We start from the raw sequence: 27,547 nt of genomic DNA, 5'->3' as shown, positions 1-27,547 counted from the left end.
GAAGAGCAAAACCAGGCAAGTTTGGAAAGTAGGCAGGGGCTAGATCTGCTCAAGCTTGTAGGCCCTGGTAATGAGTTGGGTTTTATTTATTTGGCAGTCAAGCAACATGATCCAATTTCTGCTTTAGAAAGATCCTATCAGCTGGCTGCTGTGTGGAGACTAGATTGGAGGGGCAGGAGAGGACTCACGGAAGCTGTTGTAGCTATTCATGGAGGAGTTGACAGTGGTGTGAATAGGGCTGTGATTGGAGGAGAAGAGAAGTGGGCAGATTCTAGAAGTATTTTATAGGTAGTACCATCAGGATTTGTTGATGGAGTACATGTGGGGATTGGTCAAGAATGGTTCCCAAATTCCTAATGGAAGAATGCCATTCACCCTTCCTGGGAAGGGGAGATCTGGGAGAGGAACAGGTTTTGGGGAAAATCAAGAATTCTGTTTGTTCATCTTAAAGATCTTTGAGACATTCAAGTGGAGATGTCAAGAAGGCTTTTGGATGTTGAGTTTGAGATCAAAGGAGTGGGCTGGAGGCACACATTTGAGAGTTGTCAGTCTTGAGATAGTAGGTTTTAAATTTGTGTCTGTGTGACAGTCAGCTGACATCATTCCCAGAGAGTCCAATCTGGTAGCTGTAACTTACTTAGGCTTCTTATTACAAGTAACAGAAAGTAACCTGAGCTGATATAAACAAAAGAGTTCATTGAAAGGGAATATTCAGTAGTTCACAGAATTTCTGGGAAGCTGGAGAACTGGGGCAAGGCAGCAGGCAGGATCTCAGCCAGAATCACTCCACTGAGCCTGCTTGCCAAGGACACTGCTGCCGTGCACTAAATGCCACAGCTTGCACCATCGCTGTCCCCTGGAAACCGGGCACCTGTGTGCCGGTGCCACCAGCATAAGAATGGATCTTTCACCATCTCTGCTCCTGAGTCAAAGTCTGCGGTGACTGCCTCTGATGGGTTGAGCCTAGCTCATATACCCGAACCCTAGCTGCAAGGGAGTCTGGAAAGGCAAGAATTTGGTCTTGTCAGCTTGTGTAGGAGGCAAGCCCAGCCGAGGCTTGTGCAAGTAATTTCCCAGATGTAGGAAGGAGGTTCAGCTGCCAGACTGACAAAAAATGACCCATGTCCTTGGCAGGTTTGCCAGCATGCAGGAGGGTGTCTGGGAATCTGCATTTTAACTAACACCCCTGGTGATGCTCGAGCTGGCAGTCCATGAACAACATGTGCATACATTGCATTAGCTGGTGTTTAAAGCTATGGGAATGGATAAGATCACCCAGAGAGAAGAATGACCAGGCCTGGGCCCAAGCTCTGGGTGGCTCCAGGATCAGGAAATTAGGATGGGAGAGCAGTTAATAAAGGAGACTGAGAAGGAGCAGCCAGTGAGGAGGGAGGGAAATCAGGAGAATAATACAGTGCTCCAGAAGCCAGGAGAGGAATGCTTGAATCAGGAAGCAATGCTCACTTCTGTCAGATGATGCCTGGATATCCAGAGGTAAAATGAGAAAATGACAGACATGACTCCATTGTCACACATCACACACATCAGTATCATCATTGATGACCTTAAGAATGTGTTTAATGCTATTATTTTCCCCTCTACACCAGTCTGGACTGATTAAAAGAGGGGGCAGATAAGAAGTTCTCCTTGGGAAGCAGAGACATGGGATGATGGTAGGAATCTGGGCCAAGAGAGTTTTCCAGGATGGGCTTAGAACCCAGCTCCACGTGGGCCCAGACTCTCCCCATAACCAGCTGCCTCTGCACAAGGACAGAGGGTCTTCCTGGAGTTACTAGCCTCAAGCCCAGCCTTGAAAAGTTTCCTCCCCTCCCCAGATTTCAGTCTTTGGTGCTCAGTTCCTTGCCTGTTGCTTAGCTGTTTCTGGTCATGCAGGTGCAGGCAGGTTTGGGGACAGAAACTGGAACTTCAGGTCAGAGCAGAAGGGAAATGGTTTCCCTGAAGGCAATTTGGTAATATAGTCCTCAGACACACGTTGCTAGAAGATCCCTTGGATGGGCCTAGTGCTTGGGCCCAGAACGCATGAGGTGGTGAGGTCTGGGGAGGGACAGTGAGCTCCCCGGACTCTGGGGCAGGGCCCTGGACTCCCTTTGTCCTGGGAACATGATAACTGGGCTGCACTGGGGTCAGTGGGTGGGCCTGAGTTGGGGATACAGGAGGCCCAGCTGGAAGCAGCTGCTAAAGTTTCTCTAACTTGGCTGGATTTTTACCTTGACTGAGCTTTTAAGAACTTTCGATGCTACAGGCTCCACCCAAACCTACTGAATCAGAATCTCTTGGGGGTGAGGTCTGGGCAAGGAAGCAGGTCAGAAGTTCCCTGGGTAACTCTGATAAGCAGTCAGGGTAAGAAATATTGTGGTGAGCCATTGCACCCCCACAGAAGGTCAGTAATCCATTAAACTCTGTTGAACATCTGCTGTGGACAGAAGCAGGATGGTGGGGTCTGAGGGCATGGACGGACAAGACAAGCTCCCATCTGGGAAGAAGAAAGACTTATGCTCATGAAAAGATGATTGACAGCCCAAGGTGTGCAGGCATGTGGCTGAGGTCTATGGAGAGTCCAAGAACTGAAGTCAGCCTGACCTAGGTTTGAATCCCTATTGGTTGTGTGACCTCAGGCCTGTGACTTAAACCTTTCTGAATCGAATATTTCCCCATCTATAAGTCACGGGTGATAATAACTATCTTATGGGGTTGTTTAAGGGGATTTCATACAAAGCATCTAGCATACACGTGCCAACTAACAAATACTTAATGCTCTTTTCAAAATTCCCTTTTACTAAATGACACCTGTATATGGGATAAAGAAATCAGGAACCACACAGAGAAAAAGGGAAGATAATTCCAACAGGGGTGAAGTAATTACTACGAGCGAGCGATAAAATTGTGCAGTTCTGGCACCGGAGCAAAAAGAGAAATGTTGTGTACCTTGCAGGCATCCAGGAATGAATAACTGAGACTTGTTCTGGGCAAGGCAGCCTCTTCGCTCAGTTGTGCCCCTTTGCTGTCTCCCAACCATTCACTTCTTCATCAAATGTTTGTTGAAGGCCAGCCCTGTTCTCAGTCCTGAATATACATTGTAATCCCCTGGATTGCTTTTAGGTAGATTTTTTTAAATGGAGATGAAATTCACATAGCATAAAATTCACCATGTAAAACCATTTTGTAGTCTACAGTTCAGTGGTCTTTATTCACAGTGTTGTGTAGTCAGTCATCACTGATTCCAGAACATTTTCATCATGCCAGAAAGAAATGCTGTGCTCATTAGCAGTCACTTCCCATTCCGCTCCCCAGCCCCTGGCAACTTTCTGTCTCTATGGATTTGCCTTTTCTGGACATTTCCTGTCAATGGAATCCTATAATACATTGTCTTTTGTGTCTGGCTTCTTTCAGTTAGCATAATGTTTTCAAAGTTCTTCCATGGCCTGGGTTGCTTTAAAAGCAATAAAAATGGGAATAGCAAACACAACAGGGAGTGTTTGTTTTCACATTTCACATATATTCACATAGAAGCATTTCCAATATATTCACTCATGTAATCCCAGTAAGGAAACGAACACACAGAGAAATGAGATAACTTAGTAAGCAGGGTTGCCAGCTAACATACAGGATGTCTATGTGGTATTTGGGACATATTCATACTAAAAATTATTCATTGATTACCTGAAGTTCAACTATAGCCGTGTGTCCAGTATTTATTTTTGCTAAATTGGGCAGCTCTACTAGCCATAAGTGGGAGAGCCAGGATTTGGACTTGGGCAGTTCAAGGCACTTGGTAGTGTTTTATCTCTCACGCCCTCTGCGCCCTCCCCAGGGACTGCCAGTTTATCAGTCTAAAGTGAGGCTCTGACATCCGACTTCTTTAAGCACTCAGGGTCGTTCCCCTGGGCAGCCTGGGGATGTATATCTCTGGACCTGGGACTATGGAAATGTTTGCTGGGCAGGACTGCTGCCATGCAGCCCTCCTTGTATGCCAGGCCCTTGGCTGGGTGCTTAAGTGCCTGGTTGCACTTAGTTCTATGAGATAGATGCTATTATCCCATTTGATAGATGGGGAAATGGAGGCTCCAAGAAACGAAGTCACTTGCCCCAGGTCCCACAGCTAAGAGTATTGGAACCAGAATTTGGATTTCAGAACAGTGGGAGGTAAAAGCCAGAGTTCTTAACCTCTTCTGCCTTTTCTGCGTTCCCATAGGGCCTTGCTAATATCCATTCATTCATTTACTCACTCACTAGACAAATGTTTATTGTTGCTCATGTACCAGGCCCTATGCTGGGCGCTGTGGATGTGTAGGCAAATAGCCAGTCCCTGCCCTTTAGGGTTTTCAACCTGGCAGAGAAGTCAGACATGTGTGGCAAATAAGGGCCAGGATGCCCTCATAAAAGCCTGTAGTGGGCACAGGGTGGCATAAAGGCAGGAGAAGTGAGTTCTGTTGTGGTAGGGAGGGGGTGGCGTGTGAGCCGAGTCAGGAAAGATGAAGCGTTCACCAGACAGAATGGGGGAAGGGCTTTGCAGGCAGCGGGAGCAGCCGAGCCAAGGTGTAGCAGCCGGAGACAGCCTGGCATATGGAGGATATTGCAAAGAGTGGGGTCGGACAGGGGTTAAGGGACTGGTGACAGATCTCAAGGTGGGGGTGCAGGGAGGGATTCCTCCCGGCCAACAAGGGGCCCAGAGGATGGCAGGCATCGAACCCTTTGGTGCTCTGTCCAGGAGGGCAGGCCAGGCCCTCCCCAGGCTGGGTGGAGTTTCAGGGCTTGGGGCCAGGGGTCGGACGGGAATCTTCTGCCAAGTCGTCAGAGTTTTTGCTTTCTTAGCTCATCACTGTTGAGCAGTCTCCCGAAGAAAATCCCAGCCAGGAAACTTGGGGTCTGTGGAGGCCTCAGCATGCGGTGAGGGTGTGGCCCCTTCTCCCCACTCCCCACCACCCTGAAGAGGCAGCTGGCAAGGCTGACTTGTCAAGGCTGGACAGGTTCCCAGGCTGGGGAGACGTCCGAGGGGCCCCACTGAGGGGGCGCACGGCCAGTCATGGGCTCCAGCAGCGCAGGAAGGAAAACAGCAAGAGACTGAGGGATCCTGAAATAATAAATGTCAGCTGTCAGGAGCCTTCCACGTCTCCACCCAACCCCTTCATTGCAGACCCAGATGAAGAGGGCCCAGGGAGGGAAGGAGACCTGTGCAAGGCCACACTGGGGACGGCCCTGGGCCCTGGCTCCCAGGCCTCAAGCATAGCCTCCACATGGGCTGTGGACAGGCAGGGCTGGGGCCCCTTCCACACGCGCAGAAGGGGGCTGGGAAGAGGCCTGCTCTGCTGTCCTCTGGCACCTCCTTCTGACTGCCCCAGCCTGGACTCTCAGTCTTGGGGGTGGGGACTTATCCAGATGAAAACCATCTGGAGACTTTTGCTCCTGCTAGTGGCTAAGGTTGGAGCATCCTGGCAGAGTACAATTAACTTCAACTCTGAGTCCCAGAGCATTGATTTGGAAGGGGATTTAGAGCTCATGTCCATCAGCTCTAAATTATGCAGATGAGGAAATAGGCACAGAGTAAGGAAGGAATTTGCTCAGAGGAACACAGAGGGGCCAATAGCAGAGGCAGCCCTAAAATTCAGCCCCACTCACCCTCCCCTCAAAATGTTACTGCATTACAGGATGCCTGATATCCACCATTAGAAAAAAATAGGACCTAATTTAATTCTCATAGCAGTCCTTACCAAGATAATGGGCTCAGCGAGGCGGGATGTGCCTCATGGTTTGCCTTAGTGTGATACTGAGAGAGGGCTCTGCGCTTCCTAGAGCTACCTACATGACCTTGAGCCGCTTGCCTAACCTACCCCAGCCTCTGTTTCCTCATCTGCAAAATGGAGAGGATAATTACCTCGCAAGGTTGTTGGGATGAATAAACAAGGTAACAAAAATGTGCCAGGTACTCCTACCCAGGACTTTGCAGGGGCACCCTCCTCTCTCAGAATTGTCTTACTCTGTCCTGCTTGGTTCCAATCTCCTCAATTTTCTGCGATTCTGGTGAAGCCTCACTTCATCTCAGCATGGGGTGGGGTGCTCCTCGTCTGTGCCCTCCACAGGCTTCTCTCCTGCTCCAGGCTTCCCAAGGCCTCCTCAGCCCTTGCAGCCGTGTTCTTATCTCCCCCACCAGGCTGTGAGCAAGTACTCAGGCACAGCCAGGCACTCATTATGTGTGAACAAGCTCCTACTATGTGCCAGTGACTCTAACTGTTAGAGACCTTACCCCAGCCCTCCCCTATGCCACCCTGGGTGGAGAGGACCAAGTTTGCAGATCTGAGATTCTGGAGCAGACACTCAGGGAGAAGAACTAAACTGGGATTACCCTGAGCGGGGATGCTAGCAAATTCTTTTCAGTCCCACCCTTTCCCCTCCTTGCTGGCCACCCAGGAAGGGCCCTGTGGGGCTCCTGGCCTTTCTCTGGATCTGGTGGTTGGGCAGGTGACAAAAAGCAACTGAGAGCATGGCATGAACAGGACAGCTCGTGTTTGTTTGCATGGGCTGTGAACTTCCCCAATCTTCATATGACCCGCTTCTCAGTGTGAGGTGGCTGGGGCCACAGTGATGGTCATTCCTATTTGGGAGGTGGGGAGCCTACGGCCCGGAGGGGCTGGAGACTTACTCAGTGTCTTAGAGCTTGTAAGGAATTGGGTCTAAAAAGAACCCAGCTCTCCTTACTCCAAACCCTGTGCTCTTTCTACTGTGTGCCTTCTTTGTAATTAGGCCATGAGGCTGGCATCTGCCATTAGCCAGCAGGTCAGCCTTAACCCCTTGCTGCCTGCCCCTCAAGGATCCCCTCACTGACTGGTCCTTGCCTTCCATCAATCCTGGGCCTCTGGCCTCCCACGGGCCAGCTTCCCTAAACCCCACTCTCCCATCCAGCTCTCTTGTCAAAAGCCATGTGCAGACAGCTGTGCATTGAGAGGGGCCAGTTCAATACCCTAAGGTGTTAAGGACTGGTTTCAGTAGCAGTACAGGGCTCTCCAACTTTCCAATGTAAGAACCCCTTGTTTTCTTTTACTAACTTTGCTCTGTAGACGTTTTCAAACATACACAGAAGCAGACTCACCCAGTTTCAACAACTTTTGGATTTTGCCCAACTTACTTTTTCATTCACCACCCTCACTCTTTTCTTAGGGAAAATCTGGAATAGTCACAGAGACAGAACAAAAGGATAACCCACCATTTACTCATACCCAGCCCTGCTCTGTCCACATCTCCATCTGCTTCCCTGACCCCCATCTTATTTTGAAGCTAAATGCCAAACAGTAATTTCCTCTTTAAATATTTCACTGTGTATCCCTGAGCAGTGAGGACTTCTCTTTTGTTGACAGAGCTGCAACACCATCATTGTACCCCAAACATGAACAGCAATCCCTAAGTCGACAACTGTCCAGATTTCAAATTTCCAGTTGTCTCATAACTGTCCTGTTTTCACACTTTATTTTTGAAAGCATAGGATCCAAGTGAAGTCCATACGTTGCCGTTTGTTGATGTGTGTTTTGCGTCTCTTCAGGTTCCCCCTACGTCATTTTTGTTTGTTTTCTGTGGTTCACTTGTGAAAGACCAGGTGGCTTGTTCAGCAGATGCACGCAGTCTGATTGTGCATCTGCCGCTGCATTTCCCAGGTGCCACAAGTTTCAAAATCTGTATTTTCCTTAAATTGGTAGGTGGATCTAGAAATGAGAAGCCCCAGAGCTTTTCTTTCTTTTTGCATTTTATATATCGTTTCCTTAAATGTTTTAGGTGTAACTTGGTTTGCTCATAAAAATACCGTATATTAATTTTCACATTTAACATGTAGCACATGTAATTTAGTCTTCTATGTGGGCATCAGAGTCAAAGATCAAAGGAGCTAGGATTCCACCGCCTCACAGGAAAACTTGTTAATGTCAAAGCTTTATTGACTGACCTTCCCACAACAGTTGTACTTTGGTATTGATTGTTTGAGAAATATGAAAAAGGGTGAAAAGTTACCTTGAGTTCAAGAATGCCTTCAAAGATTCCTGTGTCTTATTGATCATAACAGCTGCATACATATTTGCGATGTGGTCATACTAATCTGTGAGTTTGTTTTTAAACTGGTCTGTAGTGTTTACTCTAAGTGGGGCTTCATAGGGCTCCGGTAGTAACCCCATGGACCTTCCTGGTCTAGGCCCACAGACTGCAAGTCTAACGGTTTGCATCCCAGGTCCATCTCTACAACTCTCTGGCTCTGTGGGCTGAGGTAGCTTTCTACACCTCTCTGAGCCTCACTGATCCATCAGCCAGATGGGAACAAATGTAGTGACTGCCTCGTTGGGATGCTGTAAGTCTTAGAGGGTGGATATCAAACTGCTTTACAAACTGTAAAGCCCTGTACAAGTTTGGGGTTGTGTTCTTTCCTTAGTTTGCATTTCCATTGAGACCTGGATAGGAAACTCAGCTGAGCCTTTGTTTTGCAATCTGCAAAATGAGGAGGTGATGTTAGATTATCTCTAATATTATGTGATTTAGTCTCTCAGGGGACAACATTGTGGTCCAAAGCAAAGAGGAATGATTTTCATCTCCTGTGCCAACTCTAGTTTAACTGCTAGGGGCTACCTGAAGAGCTGTCTTAGCAGAGGGATGAACCAAACCTGGGGTCAGTGGGAAAAATACCTCGATTGATTGATGATGGCTGTGATGGCCATGGGATGCCACAAAGGTGAAGCCTGTGCCCCTTATTATAATGGTCGAAAGGAGTGAATATCTAATGGTGAGATTTGATCTGTAGTTCCCAAGGCCTTAGCTTTAGCAGCTCTGTCCCCTTGGCTGAGTGACCGTGGTTACCACAGCTCTGAGAGATCACAGGAATGAAGAATGGGTCCTATTTACAAATCCTGACCCCCCCAGAGGGGAACATGCAGAAGCAGAGCGGCTGAGCATGGCCCTAGTGCTGCTGCCTCTGGTCTTTTGTTGCAGAGAACACAAGCCAGAGGGCCAGGGCGGTGTGTGTGTGTGTGTGTGTGTGTGTGTGTGTGTGTGTGTGTGTGTGTGTGTGTGTGTGTGTGTGTGTGTGTGTGTGTGTGTGTGTGTGTGTGTGTGTGTGTGTGTGTGTGTGTGTGTGTGTGTGTGTGTGTGTGTGTGTGTGTGTGTGTGTGTGTGTGTGTGTAGGGCAATGTGTGTGTGTGTGTGCGCGAAAAGGGCTCTCGGCGGGGTGTGTGTGTGTGTGTGTGTGTGAGCGCGAAAAGGGCTCTCGGCGGTGTGTGTGTGTGTGTGTGTGTGAGCGCGAAAAGGGCAATGTGTGTGTGTGTGCGTGCGAAAAGGGCTCTCGGCGGTGTGTGTGTGTGTGTGTGTGTGTGTGTGTGTGTGTGAGCGCGAAAAGGGCAATGTGTGTGTGTGTGCGCGCGAAAAGGGCAATGCTACCATATGGAATTCAGGCTTTGTTTAGGGCTGGCCAGGAAAGACTGCCTGAAGGACCTCAGTTGGTTTTCCAAGTTCAGACATGCCTCTGACACTCTGTTTTGCCTACCTTTGCCTGATGCCTGCCCAGGCTCTTGCACGGAGCAATTGACTCTTAGCTTTGAGAGAAACCTAAACGGCTATCACTGTTAATCCAAAATCCAGTGCTTGCATCATGCTGCACCACCTGAAGTCCTTGAATACTTCAAGTGATGGGGAGCTCACTCTTACACCCTCACCTTATTCTATAAAGCAGAATAATGGGGTTGCTTATTCTTCCTTAAAAACGTCCTCTGTTTGAACTGAGATCTATTTCTGTCTCCCAAGCTTCCACCTCTCAATCCTGGGAATCCTACTCAAAACCAACTTGAACAAATCTGTTTTCTCTTCAGTAGGATAGCCCTTGGAGTGTTTGTAGCTGGGGCCTTGCCACTGGGGTTAGCCTTGTTGTCTGACAGATCTCCCTCTGTCCCTCCCTTCTGCCTTCCCTGTTTGAGAAGTTGAGGGGATATGGTAAACATGGTTGAGATGAGATTCAAGTTCAGAGGCACGTCCAGTCCCAGGATCAAGAAGCTGTGTCCTTTAACCTTTGGGGGGCAGTGTGGTGGTATGGTGGTATGGCAACATGGGCCCTGGCTAGACCTGGGTTTAAATTAGGACTCTGCCACTGTTCATCATTATGTGACGTGAACATAATTGGACATATTCCTTACCCTGGCAGCTTCATCTGTAAAATGTGAACAGTGATGCCTACCTACCTCAAAGGGTGGCTGGGTGGTGAAGAGTATCGTGCCTGGTCCAGAGCAGGCACTCAGGATATGTAATGTCTTGTCCTCTGTGACTGCCCAGTGGCGAGGTTTCAGTGTGGTCTCTCTGCACCTGCGGTTCCCACAGCTTGCTGAACAGGGCACTAGGGGTTTGGGGGGTGTCTTTAATTAGCTCAAGGAGAGTTGAGAAACTCCTAAACCAAATTTAGTTCATTTAATTTTGAAATAGATAACATTATTAGCTATCAAGTAACAGCATTCTGAGCACTTTACCTGTGTGAATTCATTTAATCTCCCCAGCAACCCTATGGAGTAGAAACTACTGTCATCCTCATTTCATGAATGGGAACACTGAAGCCCAGAGAGGTCACATAGCAAGTGCCTAATGGAGCTGGAATTCAAAACCATGTAGCTTAGGGCCAGTCCCATACTTCTAGACATGACGACTTACTGCATCTCTGAAGGGCAGACTTAGACTAGTGATTCCTGAGGGCTTGTTAAAACACAAAGGGCCCTATCCCCACATCTTCTGATTCAGCTGAAGAATTTGCCCTTCTCACAAGTTCCCAGCTGATGCTGACAGAGCTGATCCAGGGGCCCCATTTTGAGAATCACTGACTATTGGGGACCCACCTACATCGAGAGGCAACTCAGCTTGTTTTTTTCTAACCTATGCAGTCTCAGACGTGGGGAGTGAGCGCTGATCTCATACAGAAGCAGAAAATGAGCCACAGGAAGAATGATACTCATATTTTCCAAATGCCTCAAGCCTTGGCACAGGCCGCCATGCCTGCCATCTCAGAAAAGCCTCACAGTTACTCCAAGAGTTAAGTGAAGAATGGGGTTTTCTCCTATATTATTTTTCTCCTATTTCAAAGAAGAGGAGGTCTAGAGAACTGCTGGGCTAATATCACAAAGGGAGGTAGTTTTGGGGAGACTAGAGCTAGAATTTAAGCTTGTGACTCATCATGCTGCGGTAGCATCATTATAGGGGTTCAGGAAACCTTTGTGCCTTTTCCAAATATGTCCTCATCTCCAGGCTATGATCAGAATTTCTTCCTTTAAAGTATATTTCTTTAGCTTAAGGTAAGTGTTATCAGTCATTTATACCACAGTATAAATGATTTTCAGATATTTTCTTGATTAGAATTCCCTTTTTGTACCTCCTTCCGGGATTTGTGTGTTTATATGTCTGTGAGCCTCCTGAAGCAATGAGCCATGCCTGGCCAAATTAGGCACCAGTAGATGCTTGTTGAAATGAATGAATGAACAAACGATGTTCCTTTCCTTGCCCATGCTTCCCAGAGCCAGTATCCTTCCTCCATCAGTCCTACCATTTATACCAAGCACTTCCCGATGCTGCTTCTCGGTGCATCTTGCAGTCTCTTTTCTGCCTGTCCAGTGCCCACATCACAGCCTAAAGCTTGCCCTGTTCCTCCCAAGCAGACAACGACTCTGCTTCCCCTGGACTCTCAGGTACCTTGTCCATCTTCCACTGTAGCCCTAATCACATTGCAGTCTCAGTATCTGTTGACTTGGCTCTTTCTTCCCTTAGATAGTGATGTCCCTGTCGAGACTGTGTCATTTACACAGGGTGTGAACACATAACAGGCATTCAATAACTAGTTGAATGAATGAATAGCTGTGTGAACCGTGGTTGCTAAAAGCGGTAGGGGCAGGATTGGTATCTTGCTGGGAAGCTATTTCCTGATAGACGTCTGCAAGGGCATCAGGCAACAGTTTGTGGGTGATGAGGTTGATTTGCCTGCCTGTATGAGTTAGAGCTTGGTTCAACTACAAGTGACAGAATACCCAGCATAACGGTGGCTCAAAGACACTTACTTACCTCTCTCTCACATATAAAAGAAGTCTACGGACAAGTAGTCCAGGGCTGATAGGTGACTCCCTAATCACCAGGGGCAAGGCTTTTTGTTGCTCCACCATCTGTAACACATGGCTTCTACCTCGTGGTCCAAGATGGCTGCCTGTTCTCTAGACATCACAAATGCATTCTAGCCAGGAGAAAGGTATGACAGAGGGTTCCCCTCCCTTTTTTATTTTATTTGAAAAAATATATACTTTATTATTTAGAGCAGTTTTAGGTTCTCAGCAAAATTGAGTAGAAAGTACAGAGAGTTCTCATATATCCCTGGCTCCACACAGGCATAGCCTCTCCCACAGTCACCATCCCACAACAGAGTGATACATTTGTTATAATCAGTGAACTTGCATTCACATGTCATTATCATCCAAAGTTCATAGTTTACATTAGGGTTCACTCTTGGTGGTGTACATTCTATGAATTTTGACAAATGTGTGAAGACATATACCCACTATCATATTCAAACAGAACAGTTTCACTGCCCTAAAACTCCTCTGTGCTCCACCTATACATCCCTCCATCCACGGCAACCACTGATCTTTTTACTGTTTCTAGAGTTTTCCTATTCCAGATTGTCACATAGTTAGAATCAGACAGTATGTAGCCTTTTCAGATTGGCTTCTTTCATTTATTAATATGCATTTAAGGTTCCTCTTTGTCTTTTGTGGCTTGATAGCTCATTTCTTTTTAGCACTAAATAATATTCCATTGTCTTTCAAGTTTTGGCAGTTACGAATATAGCTGCTATAAACATCCATGTGCAAATTTTTGTATGGAAATAAGTTTTCACTTCATTTGGGGAAATTCCAAGGAGCACAACTGCTGGATCAATGGTAAGATTATGTTTAGTTTTGTAAGAAACCGTCAAAGTGGGTACAGCCCACTTTGCTTTCCTACCAACAATGTATGAGAGTTCTTCTTGCTCCACATCCTCATCAGCATTTGGTGTTCCGTGTTTTGGTTTTGGCCATTCTGATGAGTATGTAGTCCCTGCCTTCCTCTGAGGAGTATTTTCTGGAAGCTAACAAATGAAATATCCATTACACTCTATTGTTCAGAACTTAGTCACATGAGACATTTACCACAAAATAGACTGGGAAATGTAGTCTTTATTCTGAGTGGCCATGTGGCCATCTGAAAATGGGTTCTTACTGATAAGGAAGAAGAGAGAATGGACTTTGGGAGTGAGTCAGCAGTCTTGCCACACTGCAAGGAAGAGAAATCCTCTCAAATTAGCTTAAGCACTAACGGGAATTTGCTGGGTGGATTCAGGTGGATTTAGAGGTATGGAAGGAAGGTATTTGAGGAAGTGTAGAAGGGCCTCTCGGTACAGGATCTGGAAAGCTGCCAGAAACCAGAACCCTTTTCTTCTTTCTTGGGCAGCAAGGGTCTTACTTTCTTTTTACACATTTGCTTTGTTCTCTTCTCTTTGCACATGGTGGGAAAGGTGTGCCAGCTTAAGTACTTTCAATCAATTAGCTTGCTTCCCAGAGACCAGTCCCAAATTCCTTGGAGAGAGAACCTGATTGGCCCAACTTGGGTCAAGTGTCCGCCCTGGCCTAGTCAACTCTGACCAGAATGAACAAGGCAACAAGGGCCCACCTCTAAGGGGGAGGAGGGTTTTCAGAGAATGGATGTCATGGGATGGGAGGATTCCCCAAAAGGTTTCTAGAGCATGGCCATACCTCTCATGTCTGTGTCCCAGGACTTTGCAAACCATCGTTCATTTAGGTAAACGGTTATTTGGCACCTTCTGGATGCCAGGCACATGGATCTGCCTTTTAGGGAGTTTTCTAAATCTCTTTGAAATTTGTTTAAGTCTTTAACTTGCACTATCTTTTGAAGTTGTGAGAAACACACTCACTGGTCCAAATTCAATAAGTGGACACGGAGACAAAGAGAACAGCGGAGCGAGGCTTTAATGACGGTCTTGCAAGATCGGGTGACTGGTGGGCAGGCACACCTGGGGAGTTTGGCGCCAATAATTTATCTCTTAGTACGAGAGTCCCTCTCCTGGTTCTTCATTGGCTGAGTACTACAGGGTTCACATTCTTTCCCGGACGTCGCCCAAGCCAGTTATATCTTTCCTTTACATTTGTCTTAATTTCATTGGTAGGTTTAAGAAACTCAAACAGGTATCGCCAGGCCCTTACCAATCCCCCCACCCCCCCTCTCAGCCCGAGCAGCTTCCACCGCGTGGCCCTTTGCTCATACCTTACTGTTAAAGTGTTTAAACATCCTAGTGGGAATAAATCACATTTAGGTTTTATACTCTTTCCTAACAGTTCCCCCCTCTTTTTATTTAAGAATTTCTGATTTTATTCCCAGTAATGTATTTTAATTTACACTTGGTCCTTTCTCAAATTTCTCTAATAGCTTTTTACTCTCTTCTTCATAGTTCAGATTTTCTTCTAGATTATTTTGGGCTGCCTTTATAAGCTTGTGAGCCAAGCCTCTCACACAAGGGATGGTACAGCATCCTACAGCAGTCAAGTCTCGCAACTATAACAAGGGATGTTAAAACAGAGGCAACTAGACCTTTCTATTTTCCAAACCATCTTTCCAACCAGTCTATAAAAGGGTCACTGGTGCCGGTGTTCAGCTAATTCATTAGCTAAAGTGGTGCCTTGTAATGATCTACAACTTCTATGAAAAAAATTTTTTTTCATTGGGTGTGGAGAGAAATGCCAGGGTAAATGGAATGGCCAATTGGACTAAAGCACAAGTCTTAGTCCAGGTGGGTGGCAACAAGTAGCGCAGGTTCCCCTTTCCACAGTACCACCAAACATCCACTCGGGGGATGCGTAATTTCGAGAAGTTGCCCTCTTTAGAGACATTTAGGACATGGGTACAAGTCAGTAGTTCCCCACAGGAGTTCTGAAACCTTCCCCTTGCCTAGAGAGGCATGAGGAGTGATTCATCTTCCCTATAGAAAAAGAGGGGATTGCTCTTGGGTCTGACTTCTTTAGTGCATTAAAGAGTAAAGACAAGCCCTTGCAAGTCTCATTTCTCCAAGCATCCTTGTCCTGGTACAGGGCCAACATGCAGTTCATCTCAGTGGGGTCTGTGTCCCAGCAGAGAGGGAATGGGACCACCTGCATCTGTGGCCATCTAGCAGCACATGTGTAACAATCACTTTTATTCAAAGCGAATACTGAAAATTTAACCCACTCTACCCAGGCATTGGTGTCTCTATAACTTGTCTCTACTTCAAGAGTCTGTTTTAGGTCTTTTATCTCTGTTACAGTAACTAGTCTATGGTCATTTTGGGGAAGCTCTGGCTCAATATTTCCCTCAGGATTGGGGGTGGCCACTATGGGTGAAGTCTTGCCTTTGATTAAATTAAGACCAAACCTTCCCACAGGATCTATTCCAATGACATCTGCACCGAGTCTGTCTTGAGGTTTATGTATAGTTAATAAAAGGGGTTTACACTGTCCTGCAATTGTCAGGAGGAATTTCTTTAGCTAAGTGGAGCTTTCTTTTTAAAGATTCTTCTACTGCATGAGGGGCTGTCTACTCTTGACACCGGGTAGTCCACCAAACACCGCTCTACCTTGGACATGGGGCCTGCTTGCCTTTTTTTATTCTATTAAGATTTGTCCATTCAGGACAGAGATACTTATTATTTCCAGAAAGCTGTCTTTGGTCATTTAGGTCATCACAAGAGAGAACTTGACAAGCATCAAACCTAATGGTTTGGGGCTTGATGTTTTAGTAATATTGATTACCAGTTTGACAGGATAACCAGGAGTTCCTTCCCATCTTAGGGCTCTCTGCAACTTGCCTGTGAAATACAGAGTTAGGATAAAAGTTAAAATTTTAGGTTCTTTTTAGTTTCAGCCTTAAGGGTTGGTTAGCCACCTGAGACACCTGCCAATTCTGTTTTGTCTCCAGATCCCCCAGTTTCTTTACTCTGGTGTAATGAGTCCAGCCCATTCCAGCCGTCCTCACAGCAGTCTCCGTGATCAGGAGCACTTGCTAGGGGCCTTCCCAGCTGGGCTGGAGTTGATCTTCTTTCCAGGATTTTACTAACACCAGGTCTCTAGGCTGGAAGCAGTGAGCGAAGAACTCAAGTGGGGGAATCTGAGTGAGGAGTCCTTCCAGCTTGAGAGAAGATAAGTTAGAAGACATGGCCAGCACATATTCTCTTAAAAATTGGTCTTTTGTTTCTATAGTGCGCAAGTCTGTTGCCCTTCCCAGATATGGTAGCTTAGCAATGGTGTAAATGCTAATACACTCATAAATCTTTAACAAAGCATCACACATCACTTGAGGACCTCAATGGCTCCCTCTATGTAACATGTTCATCAGCTCTCATAATAAGCTGGCTGATCATTTCTCTCCCATCTGGTAAAGTCCACCTCCCTTTCTCATCTCGAGATGCCCCCACCTCCTGTAGCTTCTTAATCTCCTTCTTGGAAAACTTTGGGATCAAAGAGATTTTAGGGATATTTGGGGTGAGGTTCAAAAATCTAATTTCATCCTCAGATGCAGCCTCTTTAGCAGCTACATCAGCAATCCTATTACCCGTAGCTTCATAAGAATTTCCTTTCTGGTGACTATTCACATGCGTTATAGAAATCTCAGCAGGAAGTACAAGATTTTCCAGAACTTCTTTAATTTCTCATGAATCAATTTTTGTCCTTTATTATTTATAAGACCTCTTTCTGTCCAAATTTTCCTAAAGGTATGGACTACTCCGAAGGCATGTCTGTTTAAATGGTGCCTTCCTTATCTGAAAGGAGTTTTAAGGCTTGATTAAGAGCCAACAACTCACAGGTCTGAGGTGACCAATGATTGGGTAATCTCCCCTTTTTGCAGATGGATAACTGGTCTCCATCAGTGATGGCATAGCCATTATGTCGTTTGCCCTCTATCATCTGGGAGGACCCATCTATAAACAGTTTCATACCCCCACCTAGAGGAGTTTCCCTTAAATCAGGCCTGACTTTATAGTCTGATACTCTATGAGGTCCATGCAACTATGGCTCAATTCTGATTGACCTTCAGCCTCGCCTGCCCATAGGAAGCTGGTCGGATTGAGACAGGTGTCTGTGGCTCAGATCAGGTCGTCTTTTTCAAGTAAAGTTGCTTCATATTTTAAAATTTGAGAATCTGTTAGCCAGTGCCCAGCCCACTGATTAAGTAAGCATGACCCGAGCCTGGTGAGGAGTACTGTGAGGGTCCCTCCAAGTTAATTTCCTGCTCTCTTCCACCAGTAAGGTCATGGCTGCGATGGCCTGAACACATTCAGTCCATTCTCAAGAGACAGTGTCCATTAGTTTAGACATAAAGGCTATTGGTTGTTTCTTTCCTCCCCAGGCTTGGGTCAAAACCTCTACAGGGAACCTTTTTCAACAGTAACCAATCAGTGAAATGGCTTCTCTAATGATGGGAGTGCCAGGACTGGGGTGGTGACTAAAGATTGCTTTCAATTCTTCTAGAATTTGCAGTTCCACTGGGTCCATTGGAGAGGGTCTGGCTCTCCCTCTAACAGTTTGAAATACAAGCTTCTAGCCTCTCTTCTAACACTTTTTGAGCTTTTCTTAGTAATTCTTCTCTAGGTTTTTCATTCCATCCATCTAAATTCTGTAATTTCTTAGATATATCTAGCCAATTTTTGGTTACAAAATTGACTTTTAAAAGATCTTGTCCTACCTGAGCTTCTGAGTCAAGTTCTGAATACTTTCTCATCTGGTCCCTGAGTCTCTATGAAAATGCAGTTGGGGTCTCTTCCTTTTCCCATTGGACTTCAAACACCTTAGAAACATTTTGAGATCTTGGGGCCATTTCTCTAATTCCCTTTATAATTAGCCCTCGAAGATCTCGCATTTTAATTCTATTCACTGGATCATTATTATCCTATCTAGGATCTACATTTGGGAACTTTTGTTCCGCTGACTGGACACCCGGGCCCGGTGGGTGTCTTTGTTCCCAAATGGACACAGCAGCTCTCCTGATCACCCCCCTCACCACCAGGGAATGGGATATTCATGATGGACATCAGTTCAACCTAACTATATATATTAGGTCCCAGGAATTGATCTAGTGGGTCCACTAGGCCAAGGGGATCTTCTAGCAATGCTTAAAATTTCTCACCTCAGTACCCATGAGGGGAGCATTAACAAATTTCCCCTTGTCCTAGTGGGACCTCTCTCACTGGAAACGTCTTGGGGTTCCTGGTGGACTCCCCAGAAGGCAAGGGAAACTCTAAGTCCTTCTTACATTGTTAAGTTCAGGGAGAAGAAATCTTGGGGCAAAATACCTCTAAAAACTGAAATCAGTCAAAGGGAGAAATAAAGTTTAAAATCTATTTATTGCTCACAAACTGTGGTCTGGGGCTATTTCTCTCTTTCAGTCTCCAACATCAGCCAAAAACCGGCCCTCCCCCTCACCTCTCAGGTACAGGTAAGCCCTCCTTGTCCAGGTAATTACCCACTGACATGGAGATGAACGTCTCTCCACCCATGAGGAAAGATGCGAATGCACTAAAGCCATACTTCTTTTCATCTGTGAATGCCTGTTGATATGAGATATGAGTGGGGTGGAAAGAGAAAAAGGCCAGGAAAGTCCTCTAAAAAGACCCAGAGTTAATTAATTAAAGCTCAAAAAGACAGGAGCAACTTGGCCTGGAATGTTTGAATATTCCTCAGATAAAGGAGAGGGTACCTCAGCATAGCCTGTCTTTATTATGTTAATCATACAGGCCCAGCTTCTTTTCTTCTTTAACTTTACCTATATCCTTTTTTTTTTTTCTTTCTGACCCCAAATAGTCTGCAACCCAGGCAATCAATTCAGCATGCAGGCGCAGCCGTAAACAACATAGCAAAAGGCAGGAAGGATTCCACCCCAAAGATTGCATTTTAATACTCAGGAGGTCAAGAAGCAAGATTCTCAACTTACTCATTGGCAAACAGACAATAACTGCCCCCCTTGGAAGAAGGGCAGCCAGTCCTGATATGCTCCCAAACCAGGAAGCTGCCATCCTGGGAGGGGACTAAAAGCAGTAAATTTCTTGTGTTAAGCTAATTTTGCAGAATTACCCAGAGGACTGATAAGAAATATAATGTCTCATCAAAGATACTTGAGACCACCTAACAAGTCTACACCCCCAGGTGCCGGCCACACTCCTAAAGAATCCTTAAAGAGGGAACCCCCAACCCCTGGGGCGCTCCTCTCTCTGAGGCCGCCAGCATCCTCAAAATGTACAACCTTTTAACTTCAAACTTTCTCTCTCCAACCTCCCAGGGTGCGCCTCCCTCCTGAGGTGGCCTCACTTTCTCTCTCCAGGAGTAACTCCAAACAAAACTCTCACTCTGCCTCACCACCGTGTCCCCATCTCTCAACTCTCCGCTGCAGCTGCGGTGGGGAAAGGGACCGAGGAAAACACACAACGCTCTCCCAACACCGGGGCTTGTCCTGGGAGGTCTCTTGTATTTCCTCTTCCCTAGCTTTCCCTTCCCTGGTGTTGAGGGGAAATAGGGGAAGCGTCCTTGGTAACCAACAGATTCCTCAGGTGAACTGGAGGCTTTATTACCATAAAAAAATAACTCAAACCTGGCAAAGCCAGTTTTCATCTGATCTAACTTTAATCCAGACAAAACAGCAAAATTTGATCATCTTCTGTTTGTCCTTAACCCAGTACAGGAGGCATCCCCCCAGTACCGTAACCTTCACCCCAGCAGGCTGTCTGGGGGAAATTCCAAGGGAGCTCATCCGGTTCCCTTTCTCTGCTTCCCTAGGCCTAGAATTTGTATTTCCCATCCTTCAAGAGGTCCCTGTGTCTGAGATCTCTGTGTACTCAACCCCCCATAATGGAAGTTTCTTGCACACACCCTGAGATTACACGTTTCAGCCACACACACTCGACCTCTGAAAAATGCCCAACCTCCAAGGCAGTACTTATAGCCCAATTTTCCCACCTTGGCTCATACACAAGGTTGTCTGATTGCCGCAGTGCCTGCGTTTTCTCCCCTGCGTCGGTCACGCGTCTCCGCCCAACAGTCTTGGTTCTCCCCTTGACTTCCGTGCGAAGGTGAGATGCCCAGACACAGCGGGCCGCCCAAAGCTGGGCGGGACGCGTCTTCCCACTCCGCTTGGGCCCCCACCTCACACAGGCAAGAGGATCCCGGATGAGCACCCAAATTGTGAGAAACACACTCACAGGTCCAAATTCAATAAGTGGACACGGAGACAAAGAGAACAGTGGAGCGAGGCTTTAATGACAGTCTTGCAAGATCGGGTGACTGGTGGGCAGGCACACCTGGGGAGTTTGGCGCCAATAATTTATCTCTTAGTACGAGAGTCCCTCTCCTGGTTCTTCATTGGCTGAGTACTACAGGGTTCACATTCTTTCCCGGATGTCGCCCAAGCCAGTTATATCTTTGCTTTACATTTGTCTTAATTTTATTGGTAGATTTAAGAAACTCAAACAGGTATCGCCAGGCCCTTACCAATCCCCCCACCCCCCCTCTCAGCCCGAGCAGCTTCCACCGCGTGGCCCTTTGCTCATACCTTACTGTTAAAGTGTTTAAACATCCTAGTGGGAATAAATCACATTTAGGTTTTATACTCTTTCCTAACAAAGTCATAGTTTCTTAAATTAATCACCTCTTTGCTATCCTTTTCAAGTTTCAAGGTGGGGATCAAGGGCTTTGGGTAACAAATGTGTTTCATCATCTGGGTCTTTGGCATTTCTAGAGAGGTCCATGTCCTCTTGTCTTTGTCTCTCCAGTAGAAATGTCATTGTTCTTCTGCTGATTCAAATGTGGCCTCCTCTCCCCAGTCTCCATAATTCCTTGACTTTCTTCAGTCCTGAGATGGGCCTCTGCTGGTCCCAAACACCAAAGCATCTCAAGTTCATACTCAGGGAGGAGAATGTTAGGTTTCTAGCTCCTGTAGGAAAAGTACCCAGAATTTGATGGACCTTTCAAGCATCAACAACAGCTGCTAATAATAACTGTCTGTACTGTTCATTGAGGACACGCTGTCTGCTCAGCATGAAGCTAAACTCTTAATGTGCATCATCAAATACATATAATCCTCATAATAACCCTGACAGGTAGGCATTGTTTCCCCTATTTTATAGATGGCTAATAAGGAAGCTCAGAGAGAATAGGCAGTTTGCCCAAGGGCACACAGCATCTGGACAGTGGAGCTGGGCTTCAAAACCATCACCCCCTTCCTCCAGAGGCTTCCCACATGTCAAAGTCTTCCAAGAACATTCCACACTGCCTCTGAGGTCCACCCTGTGCATGTCCTATGAATATCGTGTAACATCTTTGGAGATACCATTCCAAATGAGTTCACTAACTCTTGTCACATTGAAGTAACTCTTTGGAGAGCAACTCTAATCCCATTTTAGTCCCTGGACCAAATAGGTGGGGTTGGGTCAGAGTGAGGCTGTGGGGCCATGCTGGAGCACCCCTGAAGGTCAGCTGTGCTGCTGTCCCACCGTTTGACTCTGGGCAGAGCCCTCCCCTCTCCTGGCCTGTTTCCTCATCTGTGGCTCTGTGGGCTCTTGCAGGCCTGACATTCTATAATTTCCAGCTTAACTATGCATTTCACAAGGGTTTTATGAGGCTGGAGCTTCTATACCACTGAAGGAGGAGTGTGTCTGGAGGTCTCCACCCAGGCTGTCTCCTGGGGCAGGAGAGTCCTGCTGCTTGCTTCCTGTCTGGCCTTCCACACAGCCTGCTGTTTGCTCTGCAGCCCTGGACCTTGGGCTTGCCTGTTCCAACCAGTTCTCTCCAGTGGGATCTGAGTGAGCCCCTCTACTCTCTCAGCTCCCTGCCCACCCATGGGATCCCAGCTCTTCCTCTGCATCCTCTCATGGCTGCTTATTGAGCCTGGGAGTTGGTGAACAAGCATTCTCCCTTCTATGTCTTTTGAGAATATAGAGATGTCCACGTTCTCTCCTCTGGCCTTTTGCTAAGCATTTTGTACATATTCATCAAATCATTCATTCTCTCAGCAACTACATGAGTCTGTAGTGTCATCCCTGTTTTGCAGACCAGGCCCCCAAGTCTTAGAGAAGTTCACCGATTGGTCTAGACTGACACACTAGTTAGTGCCAGAGCCGAGATTCAAACCCAGGTCTGCATACCCAACTATGCCACATGCCCTGTAAATGGCCTTGTTTACTTGGCCTGTGTTGGAGTTGAGTGGTCTTCCTGGAGTAGTGTGACTGACCTATGGTTTCCCATATGGCCTGGGGGGAAGAGGTGGTCTGTTTGTTTTGTAGGACCCTAGAGAGGAAACTCTGTGTGCACATAGAGGGTGGGAGTCAGGCACCCCTCCCAGCTGAGCATCCCTGAACCTCTGTCCATGTTTGCTTCCAGATCCTGGAAGGAGACCAGGTCATCCTGCAGAGAATAAAGAAGGCTGTGCGGGCCATCAACAGTTCCGGCCTTGGTGAGTGCGCCTGCGGATGCCCGGCCTGGCCAGGCAGCCCCTTCCCCAGCCCCAGCCTGCAGCTAACTCTGCCCTTCCTTACCTCCACAGGTCATGTGGAGAATGAGGAGCAGTACCGAGAGGCCGTGGAGTCCTTAGGCAACAGCCACCTGTCCCAGAACAGTCACGAGCTGTCCACTGGCTTCCTGAACTTGGCTGTTTTCACCCGCGAGGTGGCTGCACTCCTCAAGAACCTGGTGAGGCCCTTCCCCGGGCTCAGGGTAAATCTAGCAGGCTTAGGAACCTGACTGGGAAAGGGTTGGTTTCTACCCTTCTCCCAGGTTCTCCTTGACCTCTGACCCATGACCCGAGGTCCCCTTCCAGTTCTGACCTACCATTTGCATTCTTCCTCCTCTCTGACTTCTCCCCCGTGTCTTCTCCCTCCCTCTCTCCCTACCTCCCTGCCATCCTCTTTCTCTTCTGGGGTGAGTCTGTGGGTGCTGCAGGGGGTTCACAGAGGGGAAGATCCCCACATGAGGGAGGGCTCCCTAGAGAAGATTCGGGAGAGGAGAGGGCGCACTCCCGGGTTCCTGACTGCGCCACTGTCTCTTGTTCACTCTCTTAGGCCTCCACTTTCCCAACCACGTGTGCTTTGTCCTCAAAGCCTAGAACCTGCCTCACCTCCACAAGCCTCCCGGCTCCTACACATGGCCCAGTGGCCTCAGGTTCCTTCTGAGATTGCCTCGTCCCTGTCCTCCAAGTCCCCACCTCGAGGCCACCTGAGATACTTCCCGCCTGCAGGCACAGTTCTCAACACTTCATGTGTGTTACCACCTTTAATCCTGGAGCAGAGCTCTGTGGGCTTGGTTTTACTGTTGTCCCCCCACTTTTCAGGCTGGGAGGCTAGGACACAGGGTTAAGCAACTTGCCCAAGATCATACAGCCAAATATAAACCCAGGTTGTCTGGTTCTAGAGTCCTAGCACAAGCCTGGCTGTAGAGCCTCCCAAGAAACCCCCTCCCTCCCAGTCCCATCCAGGGCTCGTCCCAGCTGGGAGAGATCCCATCATCTCCAAGAGGCAGTTGGCTTCATGGTTAGGCATCCAACCTTGGCCTGGGACTCAGGCCTCAAATCCCCGGTCTGCTGCACACTAGATGTGTGACCCTGGGCAAGTCACTCACTCTGCCTGAGCCCCAGGTCTCTCATCTGTAAACTTGGGGTAATAGTGGTACCCACCTCATGGAGCTGTAATGAGGATCATGTAGGTTCAGCTCCTACCCCAGAGTAAGCGCTCAGGAAACGTTAGCTAATGTTGCTGTCTTTCACCATTATATCTCTTTGAATATTCTGCCTTGCAAACTGTCCTGCAGATAGAGGCTTTAACAGTTTTAAATGAATTCATGAGGTAATGTTAACTGAGTTAACAGTGTTAACTCAATTAGTGGCCTCTGTTGCCTTCACTCTCCTTCCCCTGTTTCAGTCAAACTAGTGTTTGCTGAGGGTCCACTTTGTGGTGGGCACTGACACAGGGAAGAGTCAGATTTCAGGGGATAGGAGACAGGAAATGTGAGGCAACACCAATCAGTTCCAGCAGTGGAAATCAACTCCACAACCGCAAGGACCCAGGGGCCTAGTGCTGCCATGGTTCAGAAAGGGGCAGGTCAGCATAGGCCACAGGCAGGAGTATACCTAGAAAGGTGGGCTGAAATTTTGGGCTGCCAGGTGACAGAAACTCAGTTCCAACTAGGTTAATTTTTTAAAAGGGAATTCATTGGCCTCGATAATGGGAAGTCCAGGCATACAACTGGCTTTAGGCTCATTCTCTTTTCTCTTAGTTTCTCTCTGCCTTTGCTCAGTGGGCAAGATGGTCCAGCAGACCCAGATTCACACCTTACCAGAAGAAAGATACAGTCCTCCTATGACCATGGCAGAAGAGTCCCAGGAAGGATCCTGATTGGCTGCTCGGGTCACGTGCCTATTCCTGCTCCAATCACTGTAGCCTGGGGATGGGGTCCTCTAGTCAGCTCTGCCTCCTGTGTTTACCCCTTGTGACCACAGGGAGAGGATTCCCACATTAAAAGGGGCGAGGAACTAGCCAGACAAAAACAATGGCTGGGCACCACAGGGGCTTCAGAGAGTGAGAGGAGAGGAGAGGGTGCCCCTGGCAAAGGCCCAGAGAAGGGGCTGCTGGGATGCTCCTTCTCATCCTCACACTCAGGGAGTGTGGGGTGCAAGGCCCATAGTCCTGGGAGGTGGTGACAGCCTTTTGAGAGGCCGGCTCCGCCACACTCTTCCACCTCCACGTTCACATCTTTCTCTCTCCGCCTCCTTTGCCCCTAGTGCTGTGTGCCTTGTGATGCACTCTGTACCCCAAGCCCCTGGGGCCAGGCCAGCAGTCACTCAGGGCAGGGTGTGGGGGTCTCTCCTTTTTCCAGGTTCAGAACCTGAACAACATTGTCTCTTTCCCCCTGGACAGTCTGTTGAAGGGGCAACTGAGGGATGGGCGACAGGTGAGTCTCCGTGCGGAGAGCGGGTGTGCCCAGAGATGGTGGGATAGAGTGAGAAAGGGGTGGACAGGAGACTGAGGGAGGCAGGTCTGGGCTGAGGATGGAGGCCAAGTAGGCTGTCAGAGTGGGAGTGCTGGCCCCATATTACTGACGCTCAGAAGGATGGGAGGACCCTGCTCTGGGATCAGCCTAGGATGGCTGACCCACTGTCTGCCCAGGCCCTTATGTGAAATAGCTCATGAGGTGGGTTCTGTAGGTATTACCATTTCTCAGTTGAAATCTAGGCTCCGGGAGTTCGGTAGCCTGCTTACAGTATACACAGCTAGTCGGTGGGGAAGCTGGTGTGGCATCCAGGGCTCCTGACTGCCATGTGTGGCTGCTCTCTCTGCATCTGGCAGCCCCTGCCTCAAGGCAGACTAGAGCTCAAAGGTGACAGAATGATCTCCCTGGGAAGTCTGCCCCAGAAGGCCCAGGGGAGGAGCTGTCCTACCCCCAGAGGCTTCCCTCCTGGCCCTGGGCTGGGCATCAGCCTGGGAACTACCCAAACCAGACAGGCAGCTTTTCACCTGGCTGACTGGGCACCCTGGGAGTCAGCTGGGCTGGAAGAGGCCCAGGTAAACTAGGTCAGGGATCAGCCAGGTCTTACTGGCTTGCTGTGTAGTCTTGGGGAGAATTCTCAGGCTCTCTGTTCATGCCACTTTATCTGCACCCATCCTGTTGAGAGGATGATCTAGCACCAGGCAGGAGAGAAGGGTGGGATACAGTTAGGGAGGAGTCTGACCGCATCCTCCCATCCTCATCCTCATGCTGACTCCCCAAATCCCCCCACATCCCAGGCCTGAGCCCACCAAATAAAGTTGATTCCTTGCAACTGCGGGAGGAGTTCAGGTGGGAGAAGGGGCCCATCCCTGAGAAATGGGGTCATTTGGGTCTATTCTGGGGGTTTGGGTTTGTAGTCAGGAATGTAGGGGCAGGGCTTGGGGGTGTGTGGCTCTAAGCAGCATAGGGGAGCATGCAAGCAAAGGGTCCCCCTAAAGGTAGCAAAGGGTATTGTTGATCCCATGTGCCCCTTTGGGCCAACTTTTCCTTTTAAACCACAGGATTCCAAAAAGCAGCTGGAGAAGGCATGGAAGGACTACGAAGCCAAATTGTAAGTGGCCGTGGCCAGGGTGGTTTGTCCAGGAGATTGTCACTTACATTGCAGCAGGAGGCTGGATATCAGGAAGAATGTAAATGCTGCCAGCACATGTTGCCCCAAAGTGCTATCTCCATCTCTAGAAGCGTTTATGGGTGTGGTTTATGCCCAGGCCTGACTGGAGTCTGGGGGCTGGACCACGAGACCACCAAAGGGGAGCTGTTGTGAAGGGACTACAAAATGCTGCTCGCAGAGGCACATCTACTGGGTGGTGCCAAACGTGGGTAGAGAGACAGAATGGAGCTGCCATTTACTGAACAGCTCCATGTGCCAGACATTTGATCCTCACAATCACCCAGCCCTGTAAGGGAGGTATTAGTATCCCAATTACCAGAGGAGGCATTGGAGGCTCAGAGAGGTTAAGTCACTTGCCCAAAGCCACACAGCTAGGCTAAGCAGAGGCAGAGCTGGGTTCATGCTCCTTGATCATCTTTCTGCAACACCAAGCAGTATCTATAAACATTTCCTTGACCATAAAGGAGGAAAGGGGGTTGATGTCATACCCAGGCCTCTTATGTGCACCACACCATACTCCAGAATTCTCACTAGCTACTAGGACACCATGGAGACAGAAGGAGCCTCAGGCACCCAGCGACCTATTCCCTGAGCAGACAGCTCGGGCACTGTTTTCTTCTGAGCAGTTCCCAGCTCCAGTCTTCTGCCAGGGCCCAGCCAGGCCCACTGTATCTCAGCACTGTTTGCTCTTCTTTATAAAATTTTATGCTCATTATGAATAACATAGAAAATATGGAGGAGTAAAAGAATAAAATATTTTAATTATCCTTAGGAGAGGATTAGGGTCATGTGGGAGTATCTAGTACTTCTCTATTGTTTGAATTTTTTTTAACAGAATATGGGTAGCACTGTAATGTTATCACTTTTAAAAAGTGGGGGGAAGGGAAACTACCAAAAACTAGGAGGAAAATCCTTAATTTCCAAGCCTAAAGTATGAATATCTTACTAGAAATTTTTCTATATAGAGAGAAATATTTTTACAAAACTGAGATCATAAAATTCATACTTTTTTTTAACCTAAAAATACATCATGACCACCTTTCTGCATCATTATATTCTTATACAATGTCACTTAAATGGGTGCATTGTGTGCCAACATATGCATAATCTAATGTGCTTAATCCACCACATCCTTGGGGAAGGATTCTTGGAATTAAATCTTTGCTCCCACCTGTAATTATTTCTGTAGGATCAATTCCAAGAAGTAGATCTTGGAGCTTATTGTTTCTCAAGCTCCCAGGGCCGTGGGGACCTCCCCGAGTCAGAAGGCAGGCCCTGGCTTCTCCCTCCACCAGCATCTGCATCTGCTCGAGCTGTGGACATAGGT

At 47.7% G+C, this 27,547-nt stretch overlaps 1 protein-coding gene across 11 annotated transcripts in view; it reads left to right on the top strand.

The window, feature by feature from the left end:
* ASAP3 (ArfGAP with SH3 domain, ankyrin repeat and PH domain 3) overlaps positions 1-27,547 on the top strand; it is a 49,036-nt gene that overhangs the window by 5,628 nt on the left and 15,861 nt on the right. For 8 of the 11 annotated variants that reach the window (XR_005030683.2, XR_005030684.2, XM_036914664.2 and 5 more), the window contains exons 2-5: positions 22,452-22,524; positions 22,615-22,784; positions 24,939-25,013; positions 26,111-26,160. Coding sequence is in view for 9 of the 11 variants with exons in the window: in XM_036914664.2 (XP_036770559.2) it covers positions 22,452-22,524; positions 22,615-22,784; positions 24,939-25,013; positions 26,111-26,160 (368 nt within the window). In the remaining 2 variants the exon portion in view is untranslated. The remainder of the gene's footprint in view (positions 1-22,451; positions 22,525-22,614; positions 22,785-24,938; positions 25,014-26,110; positions 26,161-27,547) is intronic. The other 3 variants (XM_036914666.2, XM_036914665.2, XM_036914671.2) reach the window with 1 other exon arrangement.

This window comes from Manis pentadactyla, chromosome 4, assembly GCF_030020395.1.
Source record: "Manis pentadactyla isolate mManPen7 chromosome 4, mManPen7.hap1, whole genome shotgun sequence".
Lineage (NCBI taxonomy): Eukaryota > Metazoa > Chordata > Mammalia > Pholidota > Manidae > Manis > Manis pentadactyla.
This window is presented reverse-complemented; position numbering and strand designations above follow the sequence as displayed.